The sequence below is a fragment of the Colias eurytheme genome, chromosome 31 (assembly GCF_061535395.1).
Source record: "Colias eurytheme isolate Ceu_HAF_F1 chromosome 31, ilColEury1 Martin Lab GWU primary, whole genome shotgun sequence".
Classification (NCBI taxonomy): domain Eukaryota; kingdom Metazoa; phylum Arthropoda; class Insecta; order Lepidoptera; family Pieridae; genus Colias; species Colias eurytheme.
The window spans coordinates 3,180,994-3,207,849 of record NC_143010.1 but is presented as its reverse complement, the minus strand read 5'-3'; the positions used below and the strand labels follow the sequence as shown (position 1 = coordinate 3,207,849).

The 26,856-nt window shown below is 35.1% G+C and overlaps 1 protein-coding gene across 4 annotated transcripts; it reads right to left on the bottom strand.

Moving 5' to 3' along the window:
- Positions 1-6,627: 6,627 nt before the first annotated feature.
- On the bottom strand, positions 6,628-25,514 carry LOC149895480 (uncharacterized). 4 transcript variants are annotated; one of them, XM_090118978.1, is made up of 16 exons: positions 25,209-25,514; positions 23,973-24,008; positions 23,334-23,426; positions 21,179-21,313; positions 19,831-20,312; positions 19,104-19,320; positions 17,492-17,622; positions 16,705-16,779; positions 15,700-15,799; positions 15,502-15,540; positions 14,392-14,507; positions 14,023-14,155; positions 10,004-10,135; positions 9,358-9,558; positions 8,307-8,483; positions 6,628-7,775 (listed from the first exon to the last, which is right to left on the bottom strand). In XM_090118978.1, exons 2-15 carry the CDS (start codon positions 23,994-23,996, stop codon positions 8,313-8,315), a joined length of 2,049 nt encoding a protein of 682 aa, XP_089975104.1. In that variant the 5' UTR covers positions 23,997-24,008; positions 25,209-25,514; the 3' UTR covers positions 6,628-7,775; positions 8,307-8,312. The 4 variants fall into 4 exon arrangements, with proteins under 4 accessions (XP_089975104.1, XP_089975107.1, XP_089975106.1 ...); XM_090118981.1 differs by having other exon boundaries at positions 19,831-20,297; XM_090118980.1 differs by lacking the exon at positions 15,502-15,540 and having other exon boundaries at positions 15,661-15,799.
- Between the last annotated feature and the right edge of the window lie 1,342 nt (positions 25,515-26,856).

Sequence of the window (26,856 nt, the reverse complement as noted above, 5' to 3'; positions counted from 1 at the left end):
TTTTTTTAATTTTAGTTACGATTTTTTTGGAAAATATTTTTTTGAACTATTGGATCATTTTTGACGTTATTGTTTCTATGTTTTTTCTATGACATTATAGATTAGTTCTTTTAAAAAGTTTTGATCAAGGTTTTAACTTTTAATACTTACCATCTCTTTCTACCTCGATCTATAATCTACCTCTATAGGTATGACCTTTATACGGCATACTACCCGAATATAAATCTTATTTATAGAAATACTAGCGGTCCGCAATAAAAGGTAGCCTATGTTCTTTCTCAGGGTCTAGAGATTGTCTGTGCCAAATTTCATCAAAATCGGTTGAGAGGTTTAAGCGGGAAAGCGTAATAGACAGACAGACAGAGTTTCGCAGTAGGGATCACAGAAGAAGTGAATATCTTGACCACTTTTTTATGATGCAGATGCACATCGCCTTGTTATTTAGATTTCTATGTGCACATCCCTGGTGAGTGGTGCGCCGTGTGCGGGACAGCCCCAATGTAATCATGCGCTGTATAGCGAGTCGGCTCGACTGCTTGCATGTAAACCACTGCTGCAAACTGACTGATTCATTGATAGTATTGTAGCGGTGGTGTGCATTCCTAGCAGTCATAATAAATTGTATTATTTTTACTAACATATTTTTTAAGTTATTAATAATTGTTACGTAACAAAATGAGTCCTGGTTACTTGAATAAATGAATGAATTATTATTATTATTGTTTTATTGTCATTTTCATTATACTTAAAATGTATATCTATATTACTTCTGTATATCTATATTACTTAAACTGTAGAATCAACATATCAATTTTCCAAAAACATATAACCCTGAACGTTTCAAAGCGAGAGTGAATAGGTTTCTCTCAAACAGGCATATGCCTTCTTGATCACTACATAGTATAAACCTTCACTTTCTCTATCCCTATGACCTATGTATGCTTACCTAAATCTTTAGAACTATCCAAGGAATTTTGATGCGGTTTTTTTTAATAGATAGTGCTTAAAGAGGAAGGTTTTAGTATATATGTAATTTATTGGGCGAAGCCGCGGGCGGAAAGCTAGTCTATTATGAAAAAAAACACCCCTTAGGTTCTAATAAATTACTAACGTATTACTTACATACTTTGGGAATCTATGGCACATCATCAACTATTTCCATTTAAGCGAGAACTTTTTAAATTATTTTACATCTATACTAATATTATAAAGCTGAAGAGTTTGTTTGTTTGTTTAAACGCGCTAATCTCGGGACCTACTGGTCCGATTTAAAAAAATATTTCGGTGTTAGAAAGCTCATTTATCGAGGAAGGTTATAGGCTATATATCATCACGCTACGACCAACAGGAGCGGAGTCACGGGGGTGAAACCGCGGGGAGCAGCTAGTATTAAATATAGCTTATCGATAAAATACTTATGTAAAGTAAAAACTAGGGAATTGGGTTTATTATTTATAAATAAAAAACACTTCTAATTACTATATATTTAATTGCAATAATCAAATTAATAAATATACAAAATTATAAATAGTAATCTATTACACTCATTTTCTATATTACCTAATTATAATTTAAAACCAACAATATTATAAGTAAAAAGGTGACCAACTAAACATTCTTGGTATTACCACAAAACAATTTAGGGCCGATTTTTCAATGCTTGGATAAAACTTATCCATCCAATAAAGTATTACACGATAATATTAAAATGTCACGTAAACTGTCAAATACGGACAATTAGAATATGTTTTTAAAATGATAGTTTTATACATTATTCGACGAATAAGTTTTAACCATGGATTGAAAAATCAGCCCTTAAACACAGTCTAACTTTAAACCAGGGATCTGTCACTTTAATAGTTGTCTATGTGAAATACGACAAAACCAGATTAAAGAGAAACCGCGCTTAATGTTAAACCCTGTCTAAAGTTTTTTGTGGTAAGACAGTCGATCTTCAAAAACACAATGAAATAAATAAATAAATAAACACACTAACGCACACACGATTAGACGTCAAAGTGAGATGGCATGATTCAACTATCGCGAGCGAAAGAGACGGTAAATACTGGCTAATTGGCCACATTATGACGTGCCTATCCTTTCTACTTATAATATCATTGTTTAAAATTAAGCCATTCTATTATGTAAAAATATTTAAATGAAGATTGCACTCCAAATTATCTATGTTAACAAATTATTTTATTATCATTGAGTTACTATGTACTACGTACTAGAGAGGACATCGCTACTACACTATTAATTGTAACACGAGTTAGAGTCAATCGTCTCAAAACATTTTTTTTGTTACATTGATTAGTTTTAATTTATAAGGAATAAGAGGAGGAATATCTACAAAGTGTATGACTCACTAGCCGCCCCGCGCCGCCATCAGATTTTGTTCGTGGTGTCCTCTCTATACGTAGTAATAATACCTCAATGTTTATTATAACATAGTTTAAATCTAAACATGTACGCGAGAACCAAATTAGATTTAATATTTTTTTACATTGGAATTAAAAGTATAGACAAATAAATATTAAAAAATACTCATATTTTCTTCTTAATAAATAATAATAATAGCAATTCATATTCCAATTGGAAAATAATAATACCGACATACATCATTGCCGATATACGGGGTGTCCCACCGTTTGTATGCATCAATGGAGGTTATAGTTTTGCACACGCTGTACGTAAAAAATTCTTATAAAATTCCAGATGCATTTTTATTCAAATAGATGAATTCTTAAAACTCTATGTGTACACCCATAACAAGCAACCCGCCCAACTTTGCCACTAGCACGTGAGCTATCGTTTAAGATTATGTTTTTTTAGACAAAATGCTCACATTAGCGAAGCGGTATATGCCGGCTGCGCGAAGCTAGAGAAGAAAACATGATTTTTAAGGATTTTTTAAAAAAATTTGCCAAATTTTGGCAAATTTTTTTTGGCATAATTTTGTTGTTTATGTATTTTTTACTTGATCAGTGTGTGCAAGTCTACAAGAACCTTCGCTCTTAGTATAGTGGGACACCCTGTATATCATTGGTGGATTATGTATCAATCTATTTGTAAGCGGAATGTTGGAATTTCCGCGCAAATTATAACAATTCCGATCGGAAAAAAATTTACTATTGTGTTTCATTTGATATTTTAAAAATAATTAAAACTGCAATCTTCTTATATATAAAAATGAATCGCAAAATGTGTTGGTAAGCGCATAACTCGAGAACGGCTGAATCGATTTCGATAATTCTTTTTTTATTATATTCCTTGAAGTACGAGGATGGTTCTTATGTAGAGAAAACGTAAACATGTACCACGGGCGAAGCCGGGGCGGACTGCTAGTACCTTAATATAAATAATCAGGAAAGCTACCTAATAATACAACAGACAGACTACGAAATAAATAAAAATGTACATTTCTAATAAAAATCATTTTTTATACTACTTTAAACATTTAAAACTAAAGAAATCCTTATAAATACAACACAAATTATCCTATACAAATATAAATTATTAAATATTATACACACATTATTATAAATATTAAAATTAAAATTTAATACTGTACATATTTTTTAAGCTATTGCATAGCTTTCATCTCAGACTGAGCGCGGTGACCGAATATAAAAATTCCGTAACGAGAAAACCTAACGCCCCCCACTCCAGTGGGCACAGGGATGCGATGCTATGCAATAGCGCAAGCGCGGCAGTCGAGAGTGACACACGTATTTTTTATTTATTAATCTTAATACTATTATAAAGGCGAAAGTTTGTATAGATGTTTGTTACTCTTTCACGTAAAAACTACTGAACCGATTACAATGAAATTTAGCACACATATAGAGGGTAACTTGGATTAACACATAGGATAGGTTTTATCCCGGAAATCCCACGGGAACGGGAACTATGCGGGTTTTCCTTTGAAAACGCGGGCGAAGCCGTGGGCGGAAATCTAGTATCTAAATATATCGAATAGGCAAATTATTTAAATAACATCTATACTAATATTATAAAGCTGAAGAGTTTGTTTGTTTGTTTGAACGCGCTAATCTCGGGAACTACTGGTCCGATTTGAAAAAAGCTTTCGGTGTTAGATAGCCCATTTATCGAGGAAGGCTATAGGCTATATATCATTACGCTACGACCAACAGGAGTGGAGCCACGGGGGTGAAACCGCGCGGAGCAGCTAGTTAAATATATTCAGATCAATAATTTTTTTTACAAAAAACTAAGGCCGCCTATCCATCTGCAAGAAAATTTCCGCAAGAAATGTCCGACAGTCTGTCTGACAGCAGCTTGCAAGTCTAATTCCGCGTTTCCACCTGCAAGTAGACTTGCAAGCTGCTGTCAGACAGACTGTCGGACATTTCTTGCGCAAGTTTTCTTGCAGATGGAAAGGCAGCCTAAAAACCGCTTTAAAATTGTCAGAACTTAAAGAAATTTAAATACAAAAAGAATTATCAAAATCGGTTCATCCAGTACAAAGTTCTGCGGTAACAAAGCCAAAAAAAATACAATTGAATTGAGGATCTACACCTTTTTTTCAAATCGGTTAAAAATGCATAAATTAAAAAAATATAGAAAACAGTGAAATTATTTTTCAAATCGGACCCTTAGTTCCTGAGATTAGCTCGTTCAAACAAACAAATTCTTCAGCCATATAACATTAGTATAGATTTTGAATAAATATATGGAAAATAATATTATTTGACGTCATATAATTAATCTTTAAAATAACGAAACAAATTTCTACCTAATATAATATTAGTAATCTTCTTCTTCTTCTTCTTCTTCTTATATATAAAAATGAATCGCAAAATGTGTTGGTAAGCGCATAACTCGAGAACGGCTGAACCGATTTCGATAATTCTTTTTTTATTATATTCCTTGAAGTACGAGGATGGTTCATAAGTAGAGAAAACGTAAACATGTACCACGGGCGAAGCCGGGGCGGACCGCTAGTAGTTGCTATTATACATATAATAATTAATAATTATTTAATAATAATGCTGAAGCAGACATACATTTAAACATTTACTAAAAAAATATACATAGATTACTTTTATCATTTAACTAACTTACCTATTCTCAGATCTACTTAACACAGAAAACTTCGTCAAAATCGGTCAAGCCGTTTCTGAGAATTATATTTACAAAAAAATACATTATTTCATTTCATTTTTTATGTTTTATTACTCTATTAAATGAAAGTCAAATCGAGAAATGGCTATTGACTGGTTATCATTCAGGCAGTTAATTAATCAGTGCCGTTTAATAAAGAGCCTAGGCACTTAATAAAGTGACTGATCAAATTGTGACATATACAGAAATAGATGTAGTTTAATGGTGGATAAAAGAATTTGATAAAATAGATACATTTGATAATTTTTTAACATTTGAAGTGAAACTTCTTTAGGCACGTTGAGAGTAAAATTTCAAGGTCGTGTCATGGCAATACCGTCACGTCATGGAGTAAGGCGACGATTTTGATATCTTTGAATCAAAGAAGTTTCACTTCTGACACGTGTTCTCGGCACACACGCTCTCTTTTTTGTATTCCACATAGAACATAAAACTAACAATCAATTTTAATACTAAAAGAGGCTTAAAAACAATTTAAAAACAGTTTTTTTTTTCTTAAATAATTATTTAATTTTAATTCACTAAATATAAGTATGTGAAATGAGATTTTTGACGCTCTTTACGGTAAAAACGATTGGATCGTTTTCGATGCACATAAACTATAGCTTAATTTTTTATACACCTTATCTAATTTCGAATAGGTAATAAGAATTGGTATCAACGTGCTCTAAACTAAAAATCGTAAGCGCCATTCACATTTTTATCAAAAAGTGAATGAAAATATTTAGTATTTTATAAATCAAAAACAGTCACGAAATCGAGAAGGTAAATACCTATGTACCTATTTGTGATTTTATACGAATTATTATCGTAAAATACGGTTGTAATGAGCATTTATATGATATTTTAGAGGTAACTTCAGGATTTTTTTTATCGAGCAAAATTTTTCCAATCGTGTTTTGGAAACAGTCATCCCATCACACATACGTTCTGTAATATATATTAGAAATTTCAGTGCGAAAAAACTTCAATATTGCACGCCTCATAAGCGAAGCGTTGAGGTGGGTACTACTGTCACTTCGCGCAAAACATCTGATTTTTCAAACTTAAAATGTCTTTATGTATCATACATTGCACTTGTAAGATAATACATACACACACATATTAAGAAAAAACACTATTTTTAACATTCATGATATTTTTGATTTCATTTTTGTTATTTAAACTAGTTAAAAACAGTTTAAAAAAGTTCTGTCTTGGACGTCCGTGTGTCTGTATGTGCGGAGGATTTTCTTGTTAACACGATAGCGACCGAAATACTTTACTAATCGAGTCTTTTTTTTTCTCTTACGCTTGAGTATGCTCAGGAATAGAACCCTTTCATTTTTCAGGGTCTGATTTGATGTGGTTTAATTGTTATTAAATAAACAAAAATAATAATTAATAAATAATTATTAAAAAAAAATTATGAGGCGTGCACTTTTGGATTTTCCAAACTATTTTTTTTTTCAATTATAGATAATAGTCCATTTTGCCGTTTTCACCTACTAAGGGCCCTTAAGAATGTGCCTTTAGCATCCTAAGTAGGTACATTTTTTTTTAATAATACATAAAAAGTATATAATAAAAAAAATTGCACGTGTACTAGTGTACACACGTAAGAAGTGAAACTTCTTTATGACCTTATTTTTCATAAAATAATACTTTACAGAAATACGTCGAATCACGCGCCATCCTTTTCTAATTCCTAGATAAGAAAAGGATGGCGCGTAACGGAAAAATGTCACGCGTAACGAAAAAATGTTACACTAAATTTTTTTCCAACCCCGATAAAGAAGTTTCACTTCAACAAATATTCGACTTAAAATTTTGACAGTGTATTAAGCATATAACTACAAATAAATAAATAATATAAATACAATGAAATTAGTGACAAAAAATCGCCTTAAAAATTACTTAATAAATACTGTTTTAAACGTATTACATTTTTTAATAAATACCATAAACAATATACACACAAATAGATTTTAAAAACTAAAACACGTTTAAACTCATGAAATTATTGTATTGTCACCGATCCTTGATAAGTGTACAAGTTTGAATTAAATCTGTCCGTTTAAAGTCAAAATCGAGTGTAAAGGAGTCGGTTACATACAAGAAGCTTATCTTCTTCTCTTATATATAAAAATGAATCGCAAAATGTGTTGGTAAGCGCATAACTCGAGAACGGTTGAACCGATTTCGATAATTCTTTTTTTATTATATTCCTTGAAGTACGAGGATGGTTCTTATGTAGAGAAAACGTAAACATGTACCACGGGCGAAGCCGGGGCGGACCGCTAGTATCTAATAAACTGGAGATTGCACTATGACCATTAACTTGTGTGAAAGGGATAAAAAAAAACATACAGGCGTCATTCAAGGTCATATTTTCTTGTTATAAGTTAATGTTCATACTGAAATCTCCAGTGTATTAGATATAAGCTTCTTGGTTACATACAAACATACAGGTGAAGCTAATAACAGCGTGTTAAAAATACAATTTTGTAAACTTTACTAACACATTTTTTTACACAAAAAAAATTATCTAGACGCATTTTTTTTAGAAAATTTTCTTTATTATTTTAATATATACGAATGTTTTATATTAAAATGCATTTCTTCATAAAGATCCTTCAATATTTTACCTGAAAAAAAAACCAATAATTTTCATATAAATACGTTAACAAAATACAAATCAGTTCAAGTTAGGACGTAACAAATAAAAAAATCGCCTTTTTTTCCAAATTACAAACCCCCCTTGTTACTCCCCCCCTTTTTCCACTTATATACTCACCCCCCACTAATCCTCGACACCCTACAAGCAACGCCAGGCGTCCTCATTAGCACGTCTCGACCATTTAGACCATAGTTTCTTCAAGTGCACTATATCCTACCTATATCTAACTAACCCCCCCTTTTTCACTACTTAAGTAACCTCCACTGTATTAACTAACGAAGCTACTCCCCTTTTTTACATTTTAATCCCTATTTCCCATATCCCCTCTTTTTATACTCACCCCCCACTAATCCTCGACACTTTGCAAGCAATTCCAGGCCATTTAGACCATAGTTTTTTCAAGTGCACTACATCTTACCTATAGCTGATTAACCCCCCTTTTTCTTCACTACCAACCCCTCCTATTATTCCTCCCCCCTTTTCCCACCCATATACTCACCCCCCGCTAATCCTCGACACTCTGCAAGCAACGCCAGGCGTCCTCATTAGCACGTCTCGACCGTTTGGGCCACGGTTTCTTCAAGTGAACATGTTCAACATGCGCACGCAGTTCGCCAGATGTTGTGAACGCTTTGCCGCAAGTGTCGCATTTGAACGGCTTGAGACCGGTGTGGATCTGTTTGAACAAAAGGATAAAACGAACGAATAAATAATCAATCAATCGAACGAATAAACAATCAATCAATCAATCGAGCAATCGATTGAACGAATAAACAATCAATCGAATAAACAATCGATAGATGAGTCGATTGTTAAATCGAACGATAAATCATTCGAACGAATCGAACAATTAAGCAATCAACTGATTATTATAATAATCAATCGATCGATTAATCAACTTACCAATCAATTAAATAAACCGACTTTACATGTATCAAGTGTCATGCACAGTGAAATATAGGCCTCCTCATTATCATCAACGTATAATTATCATCCTCAACCCATCCTTGTCATCCTCAACCCATCCTCACCATCCTCTTACCATTTTTAAACCATCCTCGTCATCCTCAACCCATATTTTCCATCCTCAAACCGAAAAATACTCACAAACATGTGCCGCCGCCGGTTATTATAGAACGCAAAGTGTTTCCCGCAAACTGGACACTCGTAAGACGGTCTCGTAGCGCTATGCACACGCATGTGAAACACTAGGTTTGTCTTATTACTTGAAATTTATCTATCCTCAACAAACAAATATAATCTTCAAGTTAACCTATGCTAACATCATAACTTCCATCCTCACCCTATAACTTCTATTCTCAAGCCCTCCTAGCCATCCTCAACGTATCCTTGTCAACCCCAACCCATCGTAGCCATCCTCATCATCTTCAACTCATCTTAAACATATATTCGTCATCCTCAACCCATCCTCATCATCCTCAACCCATCCCCGTCATCCTCATCACATCCCCGCCATCCTCAACATCCTCTTACCATTTTTAGCCCATCCTCAACCCATATTTTCCATCCTCAAACCGTAAAATACTCACAAACATGTGCCGCCGCCGGTTATTATAGAACGCAAAGTGTTTTCCACAAACTGGGCACTCGTAAGACGGTCTCGTAGCGCTGTGCACGCGCATGTGAAACACGAGGTTCGTTTTTTGCGTGAAACTTTTGTCGCAGCGATCGCACTTGAAGCGTTTCTCGCCTGTGTGCACCCACATGTGATCTTTTAGCAGCGCATTGCTCTGAAAGATTGAAAAAAAGATAGATAAAGATAGATAGATAAAAGAAATCCCAATCTACAATATGCTCTGAAAGATAGAAAGAAGAAATGTTCATACACATTTGGAATAGTTATAAAATAAAAAAGAGCGTGTGTGCCGAGCACACGTGTCACAAGTGAAACTTGTTTGGCACGATTTAAAGATACCAAAATGATGCTATATATTCATGCACTAGTATTTTCAGTAAATTCGTCGTACAAAATAATGTCGATGTTTCACATCTGCCAGGAATAATCAAATATTTTGAAGTGAAACATCTTTAGGCGCGTTGAGAGTAAAATTTCAAGGTTGCGTTATGGCAATACCGTCACGTCATGGAGTAAACCGACGATTTTGGTATCTTAGAATCATGCCAAAGAAGTTTCACTTCTGGCACATATATCTTTTTGTATAATTTAATACTAACCTGAAATATACGTCCGCACTGTTCGCACATGGCCGGTGTTTTCATGGCCGGGTACTTGGTTCGATTCTTGTCCGGGTGCACTCTGCGGAAATGCTGTGCGTATAGGCGCAAACCGTTTAATTGTACACCACACTGTAATATAAGAAAAATAGGAAAATTACATTTTTGAAGTGAAACTTCTTTATCGGGGTTGGAAAAAAATTTAGTGTAACATTTTTTCGTTACGCGTGACATTTTTCCGTTACGCGCCATCTTTTTCTTATCCCTACCACGCGTGATTCGACGTGTAATTTCTGTAAAGTTGCATATACACTGGTCATCAAAAAAATCGACCCACCTACACTATGTTTGCTATTTATCGATTATTTCACGAATAAGTCGTCTTATATTGTTGTATTTTGTTGTAAGGGTCTGATAACATGCTAATCATTATGTTTGTCGTAAATTTTACTGCACTGAATGATTCTTAACAAATTTGTATACAGAAATACTGTACAGTGTGGATTTGACGCTTTACGGCGGGACAAATTATGCCCGTGTTCCCAGTTCCAAAATGACTTTTTTCGGGGTCTCTTGTTCATAACGTTAAGTTTAATAATTGATGCTGTAGTTTTGATAAATTTTGTCTCAAAATAATGGATAATACTGTAGCTGAGGGGGCCCAAACTGTGGCTCTACTAAAACAGGGGTTATGTCAACTTGCCGTGGCTAAAAAGTAAAATCTGAGCTGTTTTGCAGTTCGATGAGTTTACCAAAGGTTTCTAGAGACTGGGCAGTATCGATGAAAATATTGATCTGCAAGAAATAGGGCGGCAACTCAAAGGGACGACCCCTAGATAATGTAACCAACTCTACAAAATCGACATCTGTCTGGTGTAGATCTCTAGTGACGCCTGCGTGAAGATAAGGAGGTGGGTATAAATGATAGAACTGTTAGAAGAAGACTTTAGGAGTAGAACCTAAGACCACACAAGCCAGAAACAGGGCCACAATCAGCCACAGCTCATCGACAAACCAGACTTCAATTGACTCGAAATCACGTAAACTGGACTATAGGCCAATGGGAGTCAGTGCTTTTGAGTGACAAGATGCGAATGACTTTATATGGTGCTGATAGACGTCTTTATGTCATGCGATGACCAGATGAACGATTTGTTCAGTGCTAGGTAAGAGAAACGGTCGATTATGATGGAGGCTCTGTAAAGTTCTAGAGTGGCATTTCTTTGACAAGACGCACGGAGCTTGACGATAAAAAGATGCTCATTAAATGCTGTTCAATACATTACCAAGGTTTTGGACAATCATATCGTGTAATATGCCGGCCGTATCTGCAAAAACTTCGAGTCTATGCATGATAATGCTCGGAAACACGTAGGGCGAATCGTGATCCAGTATTTAGAAGAGGTCCGCATTAGAGTTACACCCTGGTTAGCAAAAAGTCTCGGTTTGAAACCTACAGAGCACATGTGGGACAATTAAAAAATAAAGCTTAGAGCTCGTAATTCAACCCCTACAACAATAGGAGACCTGAAAACCGCCATGAGGGAAGAATGATAACGAATTCCTCAAGAGACCATCAAAATCTTGATTATTTCTTTAAAATGGTGAACGCAGGCTATCATTCCAGAAAGAAGAGAAAGTACTGAGTATAAATTCGAAGGAAACGTGGTCATAAGTTTCATGATTACAAAATAAACTGCATTTGAAATTAAATAAAGAAAAAGCTGAAAATTGAGGATTTTGATCTTTATTCGAAATTGACAATTTTTTTTATGATGTTAATGATTTTATGTGTTTATATTCGTGTAAATATGCACGTTTAATTAATCAGTTCAGTTTCCAAACAATTTTTTTCTTTAGTTTGTGAGAAAACCGCAATTTTCCGTAAAAATGCAGGTGGGTCGATTTTTTTGATGACCAGTGTAGTAAATAATTTTTTGAATAATATGTAGTTTAAAAAAACTAAAAAACACGCTTTTCATAGAAAACCGAACTAAAAAATAGAAAATTTTATCAAATTATTGTATTGTCATCGGTCCTCAATAAATCTACAAAGTTTGAACGAAATCTGACCGTTTAAAGTGGGTCAAAATCGCGCCCAAAGAAGTCGGTTACAAACATACAGTCGGTTACAAACATACAGGTGAAGCTAATATAAAGCGTGTAATAATAAAAATAGGGTCATAAAGAAGTTTCACTACTTACGTGTGTACACTAGTACACGCACATATTTTTTATTTTTAATATATTTTGTTCTATGCATGAGACACTCCTACGTCTGGATCGATGTCATTGAAATTGAAATTTTATCTATGTGCGTACATCCATACTTTAATATTATAAATGCGAAAGTAGCTCTGTCTGTCTGTCTGTTACTCAATCACGCCTTAACTACTGAACCAATTTGCATGAAATTAAGTATAGAGATATTTTGATACCCGAGAAAGGACATAGTCTACTTTTTACCCCGGGAAATAGGATAGGGTTTATCCCGGAAATCCCTCGGGAACGGGAATTATGCGAGTTTTTCTTTGATTGCGCGGGCGAAGCCGCGGGTGGAAAGCTAGTAATAAATAAAATCTTTATTTGAATTCATACATTAATTTGTTACATTAGATTGGGGTTCAGGCCCCCTTACTAGGTAATAGGTATAACCTGTATTAAGGGGACCTGTTCCTTCCCTAGTATTGATCCCTTACATGAATTAAAAAAGAGAAACATAAATTTAAGAAATTAAACAGTGTGTGTATGGATGTATAATGTACTAGCGGTCCGCCCCGGCTTCGCCCGTGGTACATATTTACGTTTTCTCTAAATAAGAACCATCCTCGTACTTCAAGGAATATAATAAAAAAAGAATTATCGAAATCGGTTCAGCCGTTCTCGAGTTATGCGCTTACCAACACATTTTGCGATTCATTTTTATATATATGAAGAAGAAGAAGAAGATAAGTATGAGTGTGTTTATGTGCATGTGTGTGTGAAAATATTTATTATAATATTATGTATGTCTGTTCGTGTGTGTTTTTTTCGTGGATACGTGTTTGTGTGCGCTTAGTATACTCAAGGTATTTGCCTCATAATTTTTGCTACACAATTTTTATTTTTTACACTACCTCTTTCCTTCTTTTTACTTTGACTGACCAGTTGACTTGGTTGGTAGTGATCCTGCCTTCCAACCCAGAAGCCGTGGGTTCGATCCCCACCCGGGGCAAATATTTGTGTGATGTTTGCTCTGTGTCTGGGTGTTAATCCATAGTAATATTATAAATGTGAAAATAACTCTTGTCTGTCTGTCTGTTACTCAATCACGCCTTAACTACTGAACCAATTTGCATGAAATTTGGTATGGAGATATTTTGATACCCGAGAAAGGACATAGACTACCTTTTATTGCGAAATATGTACCACGGGCGAAGCCGGGGCGGACCTCTAGTTATCTGAATAAGTATTTATTTAAAATGATATACATATGTATGTTTATCAGCCATCTGGTTTCCATAACACAAGCGAAAGCTTAGTATGGGATCAGATCGTGCCGTGTGTGAAAATTGTCCTGAAATATTTATTTCTCGCTATTTATTTATCGCTTCGCCCGCGTTTTCAAAGGAAAACCCGCATAGTTCCCGTTCCCGTGGGATTTCCGGGATAAAATCCTATGTGTTAATCCAAGTTACCCTCTATATGTGTGCTAAATTTCATTGTAATCGGTTCAGTAGTTTTTACGTGAAAGAGTAACAAACATCCATACATCCATACATCCATACTTACAAACTTTCGCCTTTATAATAGTATTAAGATTATATATTACGTATGTTTATCAGCCATCTGGATTCCATAACACAAGCGAAAGCAGGGATCAGATCGTGCCGTGTGTGAAAATTGAAAAAAATTATATTTATGTAAAATGTAAAACAAGCTGTATCTATTTATCTGAGGAATAAGAAAAAAATAACTGGAATGGTGGGTCGTATAAAAGTGAATTATAAAATATTTATATATTTATTTACTAATATTACCTGTTCACAAGTGATCACCTCAGCGGGGTTTTCATCATCTTGTCGATGCATCATCATCCGTCGATCACCGCGTCTAACCGCCACGCCCTTTTCTAGCGAACCCATGCTTTGCGAATCGTTGCGGATTCGATTCCTGTGAGAATTAAATATACATATCACTACATAGTATAAAACAAAGTCGTTTTCTCTGTCCCTATGTCCCTTTGTATGCTTAAATCTTTAAAACTACGCAAAGGATTTTAATGCGGTTTTTTTAATGGATAGAGTGATTCAAGAGGAAGGTTTTAGTATATAATTTATTAGGTTTTAGACAAAGCGGGCGAAGCCGCAGGCGGTAAGCTAGTAAATAAATAAATAAATACCACTCACGGATCATTATCGCTGCTGTGTTTCGACGACAACTTCAAGTGCCTTGAATGAGCCTCGTCTGATACAAATTTCACGTCGCATATTTCACAGTATGGCCCTTGTAGAGTTTCTTGTAGCTGCGAAATGGTTAAATGTCATAAATCTTAATATATATAAATCTCGTGTCACAATGTTTGTCCTCAATGGACTCCTCAACCACTTAACCGATTATAATAAAATTCGCACACCATGTGCAGTTCTATCCAACTTGAGAGATAGGATAGTTTAAACATGTAGGTACCACGGGCGAAGCCGGGGCGGACCTCTAGTATATATATATATAAAACTCAAAGGTGACTGATATAGTGATCTATCAACGCACAGCCCAAACCACTGGACGTATCGGGCTGAAATTTGACATGCAGGTAGATGTTTGGACGTAGGCATCCGCTAAGAAAGGATTTCCCGAAATTCTTGCGGGAGCGGGGAAAAACAGGGATGCACGTACAAAGTCGTGGGCGGAAGCTAGTAAATAAATAATAAATTAATATTTCAGGACAATTTTCAACTAATATGTATTATAAATATGAGAAAAATTTTGTGGATGGATGTATGTTTGTTTGTCTTTCAAGCGAAAACCATTAAATTAATTTTGATCATACTTGGCAGTGATGTAGCTTATGTACCAGAATAACATGTGAGCTATAGAAATACATATTTGCATTTTCCCCCGGATTCTCGTCTTCTAAAAACTTAAGGCCTTAAATATTTTTACGCATTGTAACGCAATTTCATCAATAAATAAATAAATATTTTGGAAAAATGTAATGATCAAAATGGAAATAAAACCAGTTAAAACTGACCATATCAGCTTAAATGGTTGCTAAAAATGGTCATAAATCCAAAGACTTAAAAAAATTTATTAGTCCCAGCTTATGCAGAAAATATCCCTAATTACTACCGTCAAATACCGCCAAAAAATCGTAAATTCTGGATAAAAAACACTTTTAAATATCCAAACTTATCCAACACTTAATTGCTACAGAGCACTACAATAAAATATCTGGGAATCCTGCCAATAAATCCAACTTTAAAACCGTCAAAATCGCAATTAAACCAATCAAAACTCACCGTTTCAGCGGCCAATCGGTGTTTCTTTTTCTTGTGAACCTTTCCTGTTTAAGAATGTATAGCCGCAGAGATCTCAAACGGTATAATATCTTCATTAAATACTGCAAATAAACCGGCTTTAAAACCGTCTAAATGGCAATAAAACCGGTCAAAACTCACCGTTTCAGCGGCCAATCGGTGTTTTTTCTTCTTGTGAACGTCTATACCCTTTCTGCTTAGGAATGTATAGCCGCAGAGTTCACAAACAAAATCGGAGACATGTTTGATCCTCACGTGGCCTAGGTAGGTAGTTACTTTGCTGAAAATGATGGGATTTTGGGTTAGATGTAGCTTGAACAAATATGTAGTTAGATGCAATTTAAAATTAGAAAATTTAAATATTATGATGCTCTCGGGGGGATTCGAACCCGCGTTCATCTCACATTATATTCTAAGATTTTTCATAATTATCTTAAAACTAGTGGTCCGCCCCAGCTTCGCCCGTGGTACATATTTCGCAATAAAAGGTAGCCTATGTCCTTTCTCGGGTATCAAAATATCTCCATACCATATATCATGCAAATTGTTTCAGTAGTTTAGGCGTGATTGAGTAACAGACAGACAGACAGAGTTACTTTCGCATTTATAATATTAGTACGGATTACTTTTGCTTCTATAAAAATAATGAAAACCCAAAAAAAACAATACCCATAACATATTGTTATGGTGTATTTTAAAATGAAGGCATCCTTTCGGCCTTTGCCTAGTAATTTTATTTTTAATTTTTATCTACTTCGAACAAATTAGGGGGCGGAAGCTAGGTTCAAATTTTAAATTATAGTTATGTAGTTTGTTTGAACGCGCTAATCTCGACAACTACTGGTCCGATTTGAAAAATTCTTTCGGTGTTAGATAGCCCATTTATCGAGGAAGGCTATAGGCTATATAACATCACGCTAAGACCAACAGGAGCGGAGCAATGCGGGTGAAACCGCGAAGCGCAGCTAGTTATAGATATAAATAAACTAGCTTACCGCCCGCGGCTTCGCCCGCTTTGTCTAAAACCTAATAAATTATATACTTAAACCTTCCTCTTGAATCACTCTATCTATTATAAAAACCGCATCAAAATCCGTTAAATAGTTTTAAAGATTTAAGCATACAAAGGGACATAGGGACAGAGAAAGCGACTTTTTTTTATACTATGTAGTGATAAATACTCACTCAAACTGACTAGGGCAATGTGGACACTGATATTTAGTGCCTGCGTGCCATTTTTCGTGCTCCCTTGCAACACCCCTGTAAAATAATAATATTTATTTTTATGGAAACTTAAATAAAAAAAAAAACTTTCTAAACAAATTTATTTCGAAGCGAAACTTCTTTAGGCGCGTTGGAGTAAAATTTCAAGATCGCGTCATGGCAATACCGTCACGTCATAGTATAAGGCAAATATATTTGGTATCTTGAATCTTGTTAAAGAAGTTTCACTTTGGACACGTGTGCTCGGCACACATGCCCTTTTTTTTAATTACGTTTATTTTTAGAGGTACTTTTCAACACGTCTGTATATTATTAATTTCACATGTATGTTTGTATGTAACGGACTCCTTGATACTTGATTTTGACTAAACGGACAGATTTAATTCAAACTTTGTACACTTATCAAGGATCGGTTACAATATGTACAATATTTTCATGAGTTTAAGCGTTAAAAATAAATATGTATTTCAGGACAATTTTCATACACGGCAACATCTATCCCATACTAAGCTTTCGCTTGTATTATGGAAACCAGATGGCTGATAAACATACATGTATAATTTTAAATAAATACTTATATAGATAATTAACACCCAGACACAGAGCAAACATCACACAAATATTTGCCCCGGGTGGGAATCGAACCAACGACTTCTGGCTTGGAAGGCAGGGCCACTACCAACCAAGCCAACCGGTCAGTCAGTACACAAATGTACTAGATATGTACTAGATAATAAAAGAAAAATACCTATTTCTCGTGACAAACGGACATCCCCTACAACTGAATTGCTCCGTGTGTTGCGATGTGATGTGCTTGCGCAGGGCGCGCCCGGTTTTCAGCCTAGTCTTGCAAATGAAGCATTCGAATGCCCCGGATTCCTGAAATTTGTTGAACATCCATATAATATTATAAATGCGAAAGTAACTCTGTCTGTCTGTCTGTTACTCAATCACGCCTAAACTACTGAACCAATTTGCATGAAATTTGGTATGGAGATATTTTGATACCCAAGAAAGGACATAGGCTACCTTTTATTGTGAAATATGTACCACGGGCGAAGCCGGGGCGGACCTCTAGTAATAAATATAAAAAAAGACGTGTGTCACTCGGGGACTGCCGCGGTAAAGCTATTGCATGCTATGCCTTCAAGCCACACCTCCGTGCCCGTCCCCGTGGGGAGCGTGAGGTTTTTTCGTTACGGAATTTCTGGATTCGGTCCCCGCGCTCAAGGCCCGCGATAGAAGCTATGCAATAGCTTAAAATTATTTTTTGGCGTCGTGTATGTATTAGGTATATTAATTTCTCCCTCCATTTTTTTTCAAAGTCAAACATTTATTTATTCAATTAGACTTCTTCTAGAAGCACTTTTGAAACGTCATTATATATCTTTAATATTTAACACCGATTCGGAAAGCAGTATCTATGGTGAAGAACCGGCAAGGTTTTTATTTTGTATTCATTTCTACATACATTATTGTTCATGTAAGTATAGGTGCTTTTTCAAATATATTTTTTACACTAAGGGCCGATTTTTCAATGCTTGGATAAAACTTATTCATCAAATAATGTATAAAACTTCAATTTTAAAAACATATTCTAATTGTCCGTATTTGACAGTTTACGTGACATTTTAATATTATCGTGTAATACTTTATTGGACTCATAAGTTTTATCCAAGCATTGAAAAATCGGCCCTTAGAGAATCAATTTTTATCTCTCTTTTACCTTTTGATTTCTTGTATTTTTTATATTTATTATCCATTCTCGTGCATCTATTTCTAATTCTACTTATGTTATGTTATGTATTTTATAAGGCCTTTGATTATTGAATTAGATTATTATTACATTATGTAGATCTTTATGTTTATTCTTAAATGGCTTTTGACAAGTGTATGTATCATGAAATGGGCAAGGTTAAGTGTCATAATACGCTTTTGACGTGTCGCGTGTCGTGTGTCTTGTGTCGTGTGTCGTGTGTCGTGTGTCGCGTGTCGTGTGTCGTGTGTCGTGTGTCGTGTGTCTTGTATCTTGTGTCTTGTGTCGTGTGTCGTGTGTCGTGTGTCGCGTGTCATGTGTCGTGTGTCGTGTGTCTTGTGTCTTGTGTCGTGTGTCGTGTGTCGTGTGTCGTGTGTCGCGTGTCGTGTGTCGCGTGTCATGTGTCGTGTGTCGTGTGTCTTGTGTCGTGTGTCGTGTGTCGTGTGTCGCGTGTCGTGTGTCGTGTGTCGTGTGTCGTGTGTCGTGTGTCGTGTGTCGTGTGTCTTGTATCTTGTGTCGTGTCGTGTGTCATGTGTCGTGTGTCCTATGTCGTGTGTCCTATGTCGTGTGTTTTTTGTCGTGTGTCGTGTGTCGTGTCGCTCACCGCACTGTGCCGCACCGCGTGCGCGTCGTACCGCGCCCGCACGTGGAAGCCCCTGAAGCACACCTCGCACTTATACGTCGCGCCTAGATACAGTTCCGACTGGCTGCGTTTGTTTATCTGTTCGATTTGTTCCTCGTACGATAGACTGGTGATTGTGAATAGGTTTTCGTCTATGTTCTCGTTGGTGCGACGACGTTTTACGTCGGAGGTTTTGAATCTGTGAAATTAATTAAATAAAATAAAGACGTGCGGCACTCGGAGACTGTCGGTAAAGCTATTGTATAAAAAGTATCACCGCTTTGCCGGTCGGAGTTAGGGGTGTTAGGTTATTTTCGTTAAGGAATTTCTGGATTCGATCTCCACGCTCAAGGCCCGCGATAGAAGCTATGCAATAGCTTAAAAGTACTAGTAAATACTTGTAAAAATACTTATCAATTAAAATTTTAGCAACACCATAAATGTAATCTAAAACTATTAGCGAGTACAGATAAATGTAGCTGAATTGTATCTATTAGATTAAAAATCACTCTAGTCATAATGTTCAATACTGAATGTAAATCATACACAGTACCACTGTCCATACAAATGACAATTTTTATTCAAATTTACAAATCATGCAATTCAAATTCAATTTTAGTAAGCAGTAAATTACTCATATGATTTGAAATAACACACTAATAAGTTCAAAATATATTGTTGAGATCTTTCCCAACCTTTAAATACTTACTTATCAACCGTCGCCGTAGCGCTATCTTCTATCTTAATCTTTTCCTTTTCATCTTTTCCCTCCATTTGTTTTATCTTTGCCAAATACTCTTTGACTTTAACTTTCTTTTTGACTTTAACTTTGTTCTTAACTTTCTTGACTTTGCACACTTCACTCAATGTCCTATCGTCTTCGCTTACGAAGCCGCATTCCTCAAAAAAAATCTCGTTACTTTCAACTTTAACTTCAACAGTTTCTTCTGGTTTGTCTTCCTCATTCTCTTCATAATCGTCATTGTTAGTTTCAAAGTCGTCATTTTCGACTTTTTGGCCGAAATTATCGACTTTCGGTTCTGCATTTGGTGTATTGTTATTATTATATGACGTGTTATTAGAGTTAGGTGTGTCTGCGTTTAAAAAATGGCTAGATAGATTAGATTCTAGACGATGGTTGCATCTATCTATTGATTTCACGTGGCGTACGGTTATCTGAAAATGCGAAACCTACGTTAATATTGCAAGAAGTCGGATTAATTCTAAAGTCACAATGAAATCGAATTTTACTTCACTATATATGTTTTATTTTAAGAAATAAGAAAACATAAGCTTTCACACTTTTTGTTATAGCCAAAATAAAAATCTACCATACTTGTTTACTTATCTACTTTAAAAATAGAGATTAAAAAGTGATAGGAAAATTACTAAAACCCGTAAAGAACATAATTGTATAAAAATGTCTTAGAAATATTGACAATGTTCATATTTTCGCTGTTGATGATGAATAAATAAATATAAATAAATAAATAAATAAATAAATATTATAGGACTTTATTACACAAATCGACCTAGTCCCACAGTAAGCTCAATTAAGGCTTGTGTTGTGGGTACTAGGCGACGATAAATTTAATAAATACATATTATATAGATAATAACACCCAGACCCAAGAACAAATAAATGAGTTCATCACACAAATATTTGCACTGAGCGGGGATCGAACCCGGGACCGTCGGCTCAGTAGGCAGTTACTTTACCACTGCGCCAACCGCGTCGTCCAGTATTGTTGTTGTTGACTGACTGGTTGGTTTGGTTGGTAGTGGCCCTGCCTTCCAAGCCAGAGGTAGTGGGTTCGATTCCCATCTAGCAAATATTGTGTGATGAACATAGATGTTTGCTCTGTGTCTGAGTGTTAATTATCTATATAAGTATTTATTTAAAATTATATATGTATGTTTATCAGCCATCTGGTTTCCATAACACAAGCGAAAGCTTAGTATGGGATCAGATCGTGCCGTGTGTCGAAAATTGTCCTGAAATATTTGTTCTTGAAGCTGTAGATGATAATGATGCTCTTAATGAAGATAATACTCACAAATTTATCAGAATTCAGCATGTCCAACAAAAGGCTATGGGCCCTGAGAGCCTTGCGCCGCAAGCTGTGCGCGGACACCAGGCGTTGCGTGCACTCCCAACATAGCTTTTGTGGCAGCTTGTCGGAAGCAGATATCTGAAAATGACATTTATTTTTTTATATGTATTGCGAATATTTAAATTATTAATTATAGTTTCGTTCTCAAAGGGTAAAACGGGACCAACATGCCGAGACTTCTCTGTCCGTCTGTCTATCACCGGGCTCTATCTCATCTTTAAAATTAAAAAAGAGCATGTGTGCGGAGCACACGTGTCAGCAGTGAAACTTCCTTGGCATTGCATTGACGCAACCTAGACATTTTACTCACAACGCGCCCAAAGAAGTTTCACTTCAATAAGTCATTGTTTTTATTAATTAACTTAAAAATTTTCTAATGGTCAGAAGTGGATAAATGTAATTTTAATGGCCTAATTCCTTACAAATAAAAAAATCATCAAAATCGGTTCACCCAATCGAAAGTTCAGTAACCAACTCAAAAAAATTACATTAAATTCAGATATTTTTTTTAAGTTGGCTGAGAGAGAAAATGGACACGCAAAATATTAAAAAACACCTGAATTAATTCAAATTCGTTTATTAACCGACTTCAAAAAAAAGGAGGAGGTTATCAATTCGGCCGGTATGTTTTTTTTTTTTTATGTATGTACACCGATTACTCCGTGGTTTCTGGACCGATTTACGTGATTCTTTTTTTGTTCGATGCGGGATGGTGTCGAATTGGTCCCATAAAAATTTTATTCGGATAGGCCCAGTAGTTTTTATTTTATGAGCATTTTTGTCTGTATTTGTAAATGTTGCAAGTGCAAGTTTGAAGTCGGTTGTTTTTAACGCAGTTATTGACTTGTTCAATCAAACTTAACCTAACCTTAGAGCTAAATACATTTAGGTGGTAATTGTATAATGGTAGCTGTATTTATGAATTAACGGTTCGAGACTGGCATCTTTGCTAAGTTACCGAGTAGGTGTATTAAAGACTAGCTGCTCCGCGCGGTTTCACCCCCGTGGCTCCACCCCTGTTGGTCGTAGCGTGATGATATATAGCCTATAACCTTCCTCGATAAATGGGCTATCTGACACCGAAAGAATTTTTCAAATAGTTCCAGTAGTTCCCGAGATTAGCGCGTTCAAACAAACAAACAAACTCTTCAGCTTTATAATACATATTAGTATAGATATCAGTGAATAGTACAATATTTTAATCAAGTATAACATATTCACTCACGACTCTATAGTCTATACACTAATAATTCAATAATCGGTTTCGGCGACGGCGAGGCAATTTTATAATAAAAAATTCACACTCAGACGTCGAACCTACCCATTATAGTGAAATATGATTATGTATTCTTTTCCATTAGTCGTAGGAAATCGATCAGTGAAACAGAATTTATAATGCATCTGACCTATACCTAACAAGGGTACACCTGACTTCAATTTAAAATTAAAGACTTCTAATTGATTTTAAACACATTTTTTAGTTATAGCATTGTCCTGACGGTTCGAACATTTTGTAGAGGTAGCGGTTTTTTTAACGGAGATACATATACATTTTTAATTTTTATTTTTGTGCTACCTCCACTTTTTTCTGTTCATGGTTTGAATTATGTATTAGCAAAACGTATAGGGTTGGCATTTTTCGTTAAAATCTGTAAAAAATTATCTCATTTTTAATTTAAATCTGCACTAAGGAACTGTTGGATCTCAAGAACTGTTGGTTCGATTTGAAAAACATAATATTCATTTTCTGTTGGATAGACCATTTATTCACTCTACGACGAATAATAGCGGAGAACATATTACTAGCAAACCTGGTGAACTCCGTTTCGCCACCAGAGACACCTTTTATTTGCTATAAACCTCACGGAACCCGAGACCTTTCCAACGAATGCAAAACCGTGGAATTCGGTTCGTGCGTTCTGGAGTAATAGCGTCAGGAAGGAAAACCCGACTTATTTTTATACAGTACATAAGTTATAGTTATATTTAAATGGCTCTACTTTAGTGCATAAAACTTAAGGCACATCTAGTCTATAATCGGGTAAAATGTAAAAATACTTAGTTACAACTTAATATTACTTAACCATTAGTCACTCACCGGTATTCCCGTCACCTCGTTGAATATTTGATGCAATTTGTGCCCAGTGAGGTCGTACATCTTTACGTCGATGTCAAGGCACATGCGACATACCTAGAAGCAAATATAATTAACTAGTGGTGCGCCCTCGCTTCGCCCATGGCACAAGTTTTCTCTCCATAAGAACCTGCATCCTCATACTTCAAGACCGCCTCCTTGGTACAGTGGTTGACGCGTGAGCGTAGAAGCGAGAGGTCCTGGGTTCGATTCCCGGTGGAGATGAAGAAAAAAAAATGTCTCTGTCTTGCAGGACACAGAAGGCCGATAACCTAATTGTCCCTAAAGAAAATCGATCAGTGAAACAAATGTATGCATAATCCATCTGCCCCTTACCCCACTTGGGGACATGGGACTTCACTATAATACATTTAATTAATAACTCAGGACCCGGAACCACAGACAGAATAGAAAATCTATTGTGTCTGGGACCAATCGGGCCGCTTGGGGCTCAATGGGTTAAGGTCACATAGTTTAATTCGCATAATGCAGCACATATAATAAATATTTAAGCAATAACCATTGAAATAAGATGTTAGAAATACATTTGTAACTACTGCAATGCAATATTAATATATTGAATAAATAATATAGATTACATACCCGAGTCAAAGCTGGATCGTCCATTTTGAGATTTACCTGAAAATAAATAATAAATAAATAAATATTTCAGGACAATTCTCACACACGGCACGATCTGATCCCATACTAAGCTTTCGCTTGTGTTATGGAAACCAGATGGCTGATTAACATACATATATAATTTTAAATAAATACTTATATAGATAATTATTAACATCCAAACACAGAGCAAATATTTATGTTCATCACACAAATATTTGCCCCGGGTGGGAATCGAACCCACAACCTCTGGCTTGGAAGGCAGGGTCACTACCAACCAAGCCAACCGGTCAGTCGAGTCGTTGTGATAAAATTATAACAATTAGAAATCTATAGTAATATCACAAAGCTGAAGAGGTTGTTTGCTTGAACTTGCTTATCTCAAGAACCAGAGGTCTGATTTGAAAAATTATTTCACTGTTAGATAGTCCATTTATCGAGGAAGGCTATAGGCTATATATCATCACGCTAATTCTAATAGGAGCAGAGCAATGCAGGTAAAACTGTGGGGCACAACCAGTAAAAAATATATGCAATCAATAATATATGATGTTGAGAATTGAGATACAGAAAATTATAATTAATTTTATTTTTTAAACAATAATTAGTAATGCATGGCAGGCCAGTGTAATATATAATATATTTTTTAAATTGCAATACTTTGAAAGCTGAAACCATTGTACTGTTCCCATATGATAAAATTTTGCATATGGAGAGATGAAGTTAATGAAAATAATGTATTTTCTACTGTGGCAATACCTATATTGTTGAATGTTTTTAATGTGAAAAGAAGTATAAATGTAAAGAAAACAAAACAAAGCAGGATATTCCTTAGAATTATTGAAATGAATATGAGAAGTACACATTCAGGGACCTATGCTTATTTCTCCATAGTAAAATAAAAAAAGGTACATATTTCATAATATTTAAAAAATATATACGTACACAAGACCGTTCAGTTAGAGCGCTTTTTAAAGACACAGCTGTTATATGTTCGGTAAAGAACGAAGTGTTTCATCGTAAATAATTTATCAAATAATCAATAAGTGCAACAGATGTAAGAATACCTTCGCACCTCGCTTTTTGCATTTAAAACGTTATATAAGTCAAATTATGGCTAATCAAGTGAGTATTTATTATTGAAATAGGATTTTTTTTACATTATCTTGCGTGTGAAAAATCGATATTTGCGTATCAAATATAATAAATTTTACTTACAAATTTGAATATCTCGTAACTTCTGTTTGATGTTTTGTGTGCAGCAACGTAGTTCCGAATATAACACCGGGTTTAAACGATTTGAATGCAATAATCACATAAAATAATATAATATACGTCGATTTTTATAGGCACGCATAAATATAGGAAACTTGCATAAAATTCCCCGTTACCGCTGTATAAAGGGGAAAATCTATCAAATTATAATTTTTTTAGTGTAACAATTATTTACAAGATACATAATCAATAAAATAAATTAAATTATTTATTTGTTTTGAGCATTCTGACAACAATTTATTATTGACAAGTGCAAATCTGACGCAGCCGCCATTATGTATTTAATATTTATGCCATTCATAGACAACCTATTTTGCTTGCGCAAATTTTACATTTTTATTTTCATTACAATAATAATTTTTAATTTATCTATACTAATATTATAAAGAGGAAAAGTTTGTAAGTATGTATGTATGTATGTATGTATGTATGGTTTTCACGCATAAACTACTGGACCGATTTCAAAAATTCTTTCACCATTAGAAAGCTGCATCTTTACTGAGCAACATAGGCTATATTGCATTTTCAAAAAAATTAGAGATCCTTACCAAAAATGCAATAATGTAACCCAAGGTGTAAAAAAATCCTCAATAAAACTTCTGTCATCGCGTGCGCTGCGGAATCTATTGAAGATAGAACAAAAAAATGTTCTACGGTATTATAGAATGGATCAATATCTACAAGAAAGTCCGCGATACCATATGTCCATCTTCAGTAGTTATGTTACTACAACAACTTTTTTACGTTTTCAAAGTAAATAGAAGTGCCGACAGTAATCAAACCATGTTATCCATACACATATATTAATCCTTATCCCATTAAATGATGTTTTATTATAGACTGTTTCAATACCAGCAAAATACTTTTTAAATGAAAAGAATTGGATATTCGAGCAGGCCGTAGTGCGGGGGTCACGGAGGAATTCTACCAATATGCGTCTTGACGGAACACATCTATGAAAGATTTCCCCACTAAAACAAAAAAAAAAGAAAAGGCAGTAGTGCGGGACGGGGTAAAGGTGATTTTCATGTGATTAAAAATTAAACCTATAGTCCGACCTATAGTAGACTTTTCACTGTAACGATATCGCTATCGATGCGGGTGAAACCGCAGGGCATTGCTAGTATATAATAATAGGTAGCTAGTTTGGATATACGATACACGCAAGATTGCTGGTACAGAATGGCGGCGAACAGCTGAAGACCGAGCCAAATGGCGTGCCTTAGGAGAGGCCTATGTCCAACAGTGGACGGAGAAAGGCTGAAGAGAGAGAGAGAGAGAGCTAGTTTGGAGCTCAAGCTGAAGCTATTTGTTGCATCTTCGATTGATTCTACCCTAAGATTCTACCGATAATCTATATCGATAATCCATGAAATTTATAATATTAATATTGCTATTTTCTGTGATCATTTCCTGTAAATTCTTATTCTTTGATACGATACGATACGAGTTGTTTAATGTTTAATAGCTGTTAGAAACTGCGATTATTTATGATACCCATTACTCATTTTTGCCCTAGTTAATGCATTTAAAAATTTAATGACATCCTAAAGTAGGTAAATACAACTATACAGGTAATTATTGGAAGATA

Excerpts from the sequence above, each read along its gene's own strand:
- LOC149895480 (XM_090118980.1), bottom strand. The coding sequence starts at position 23,996 with ATGGACGATCCAGCTTTGACTCGG. Across the intron at positions 19,321-19,830 it reads GCTACGGCGACGGTTGATAA|ATTCAAAACCTCCGACGTAA; the intron begins GTAAGTATTTAA and ends TTAATTTCACAG. Across the intron at positions 17,623-19,103 it reads ACGCGGTGCGGCACAGTGCG|GAATCCGGGGCATTCGAATG; the intron begins GTGAGCGACACG and ends AACAAATTTCAG.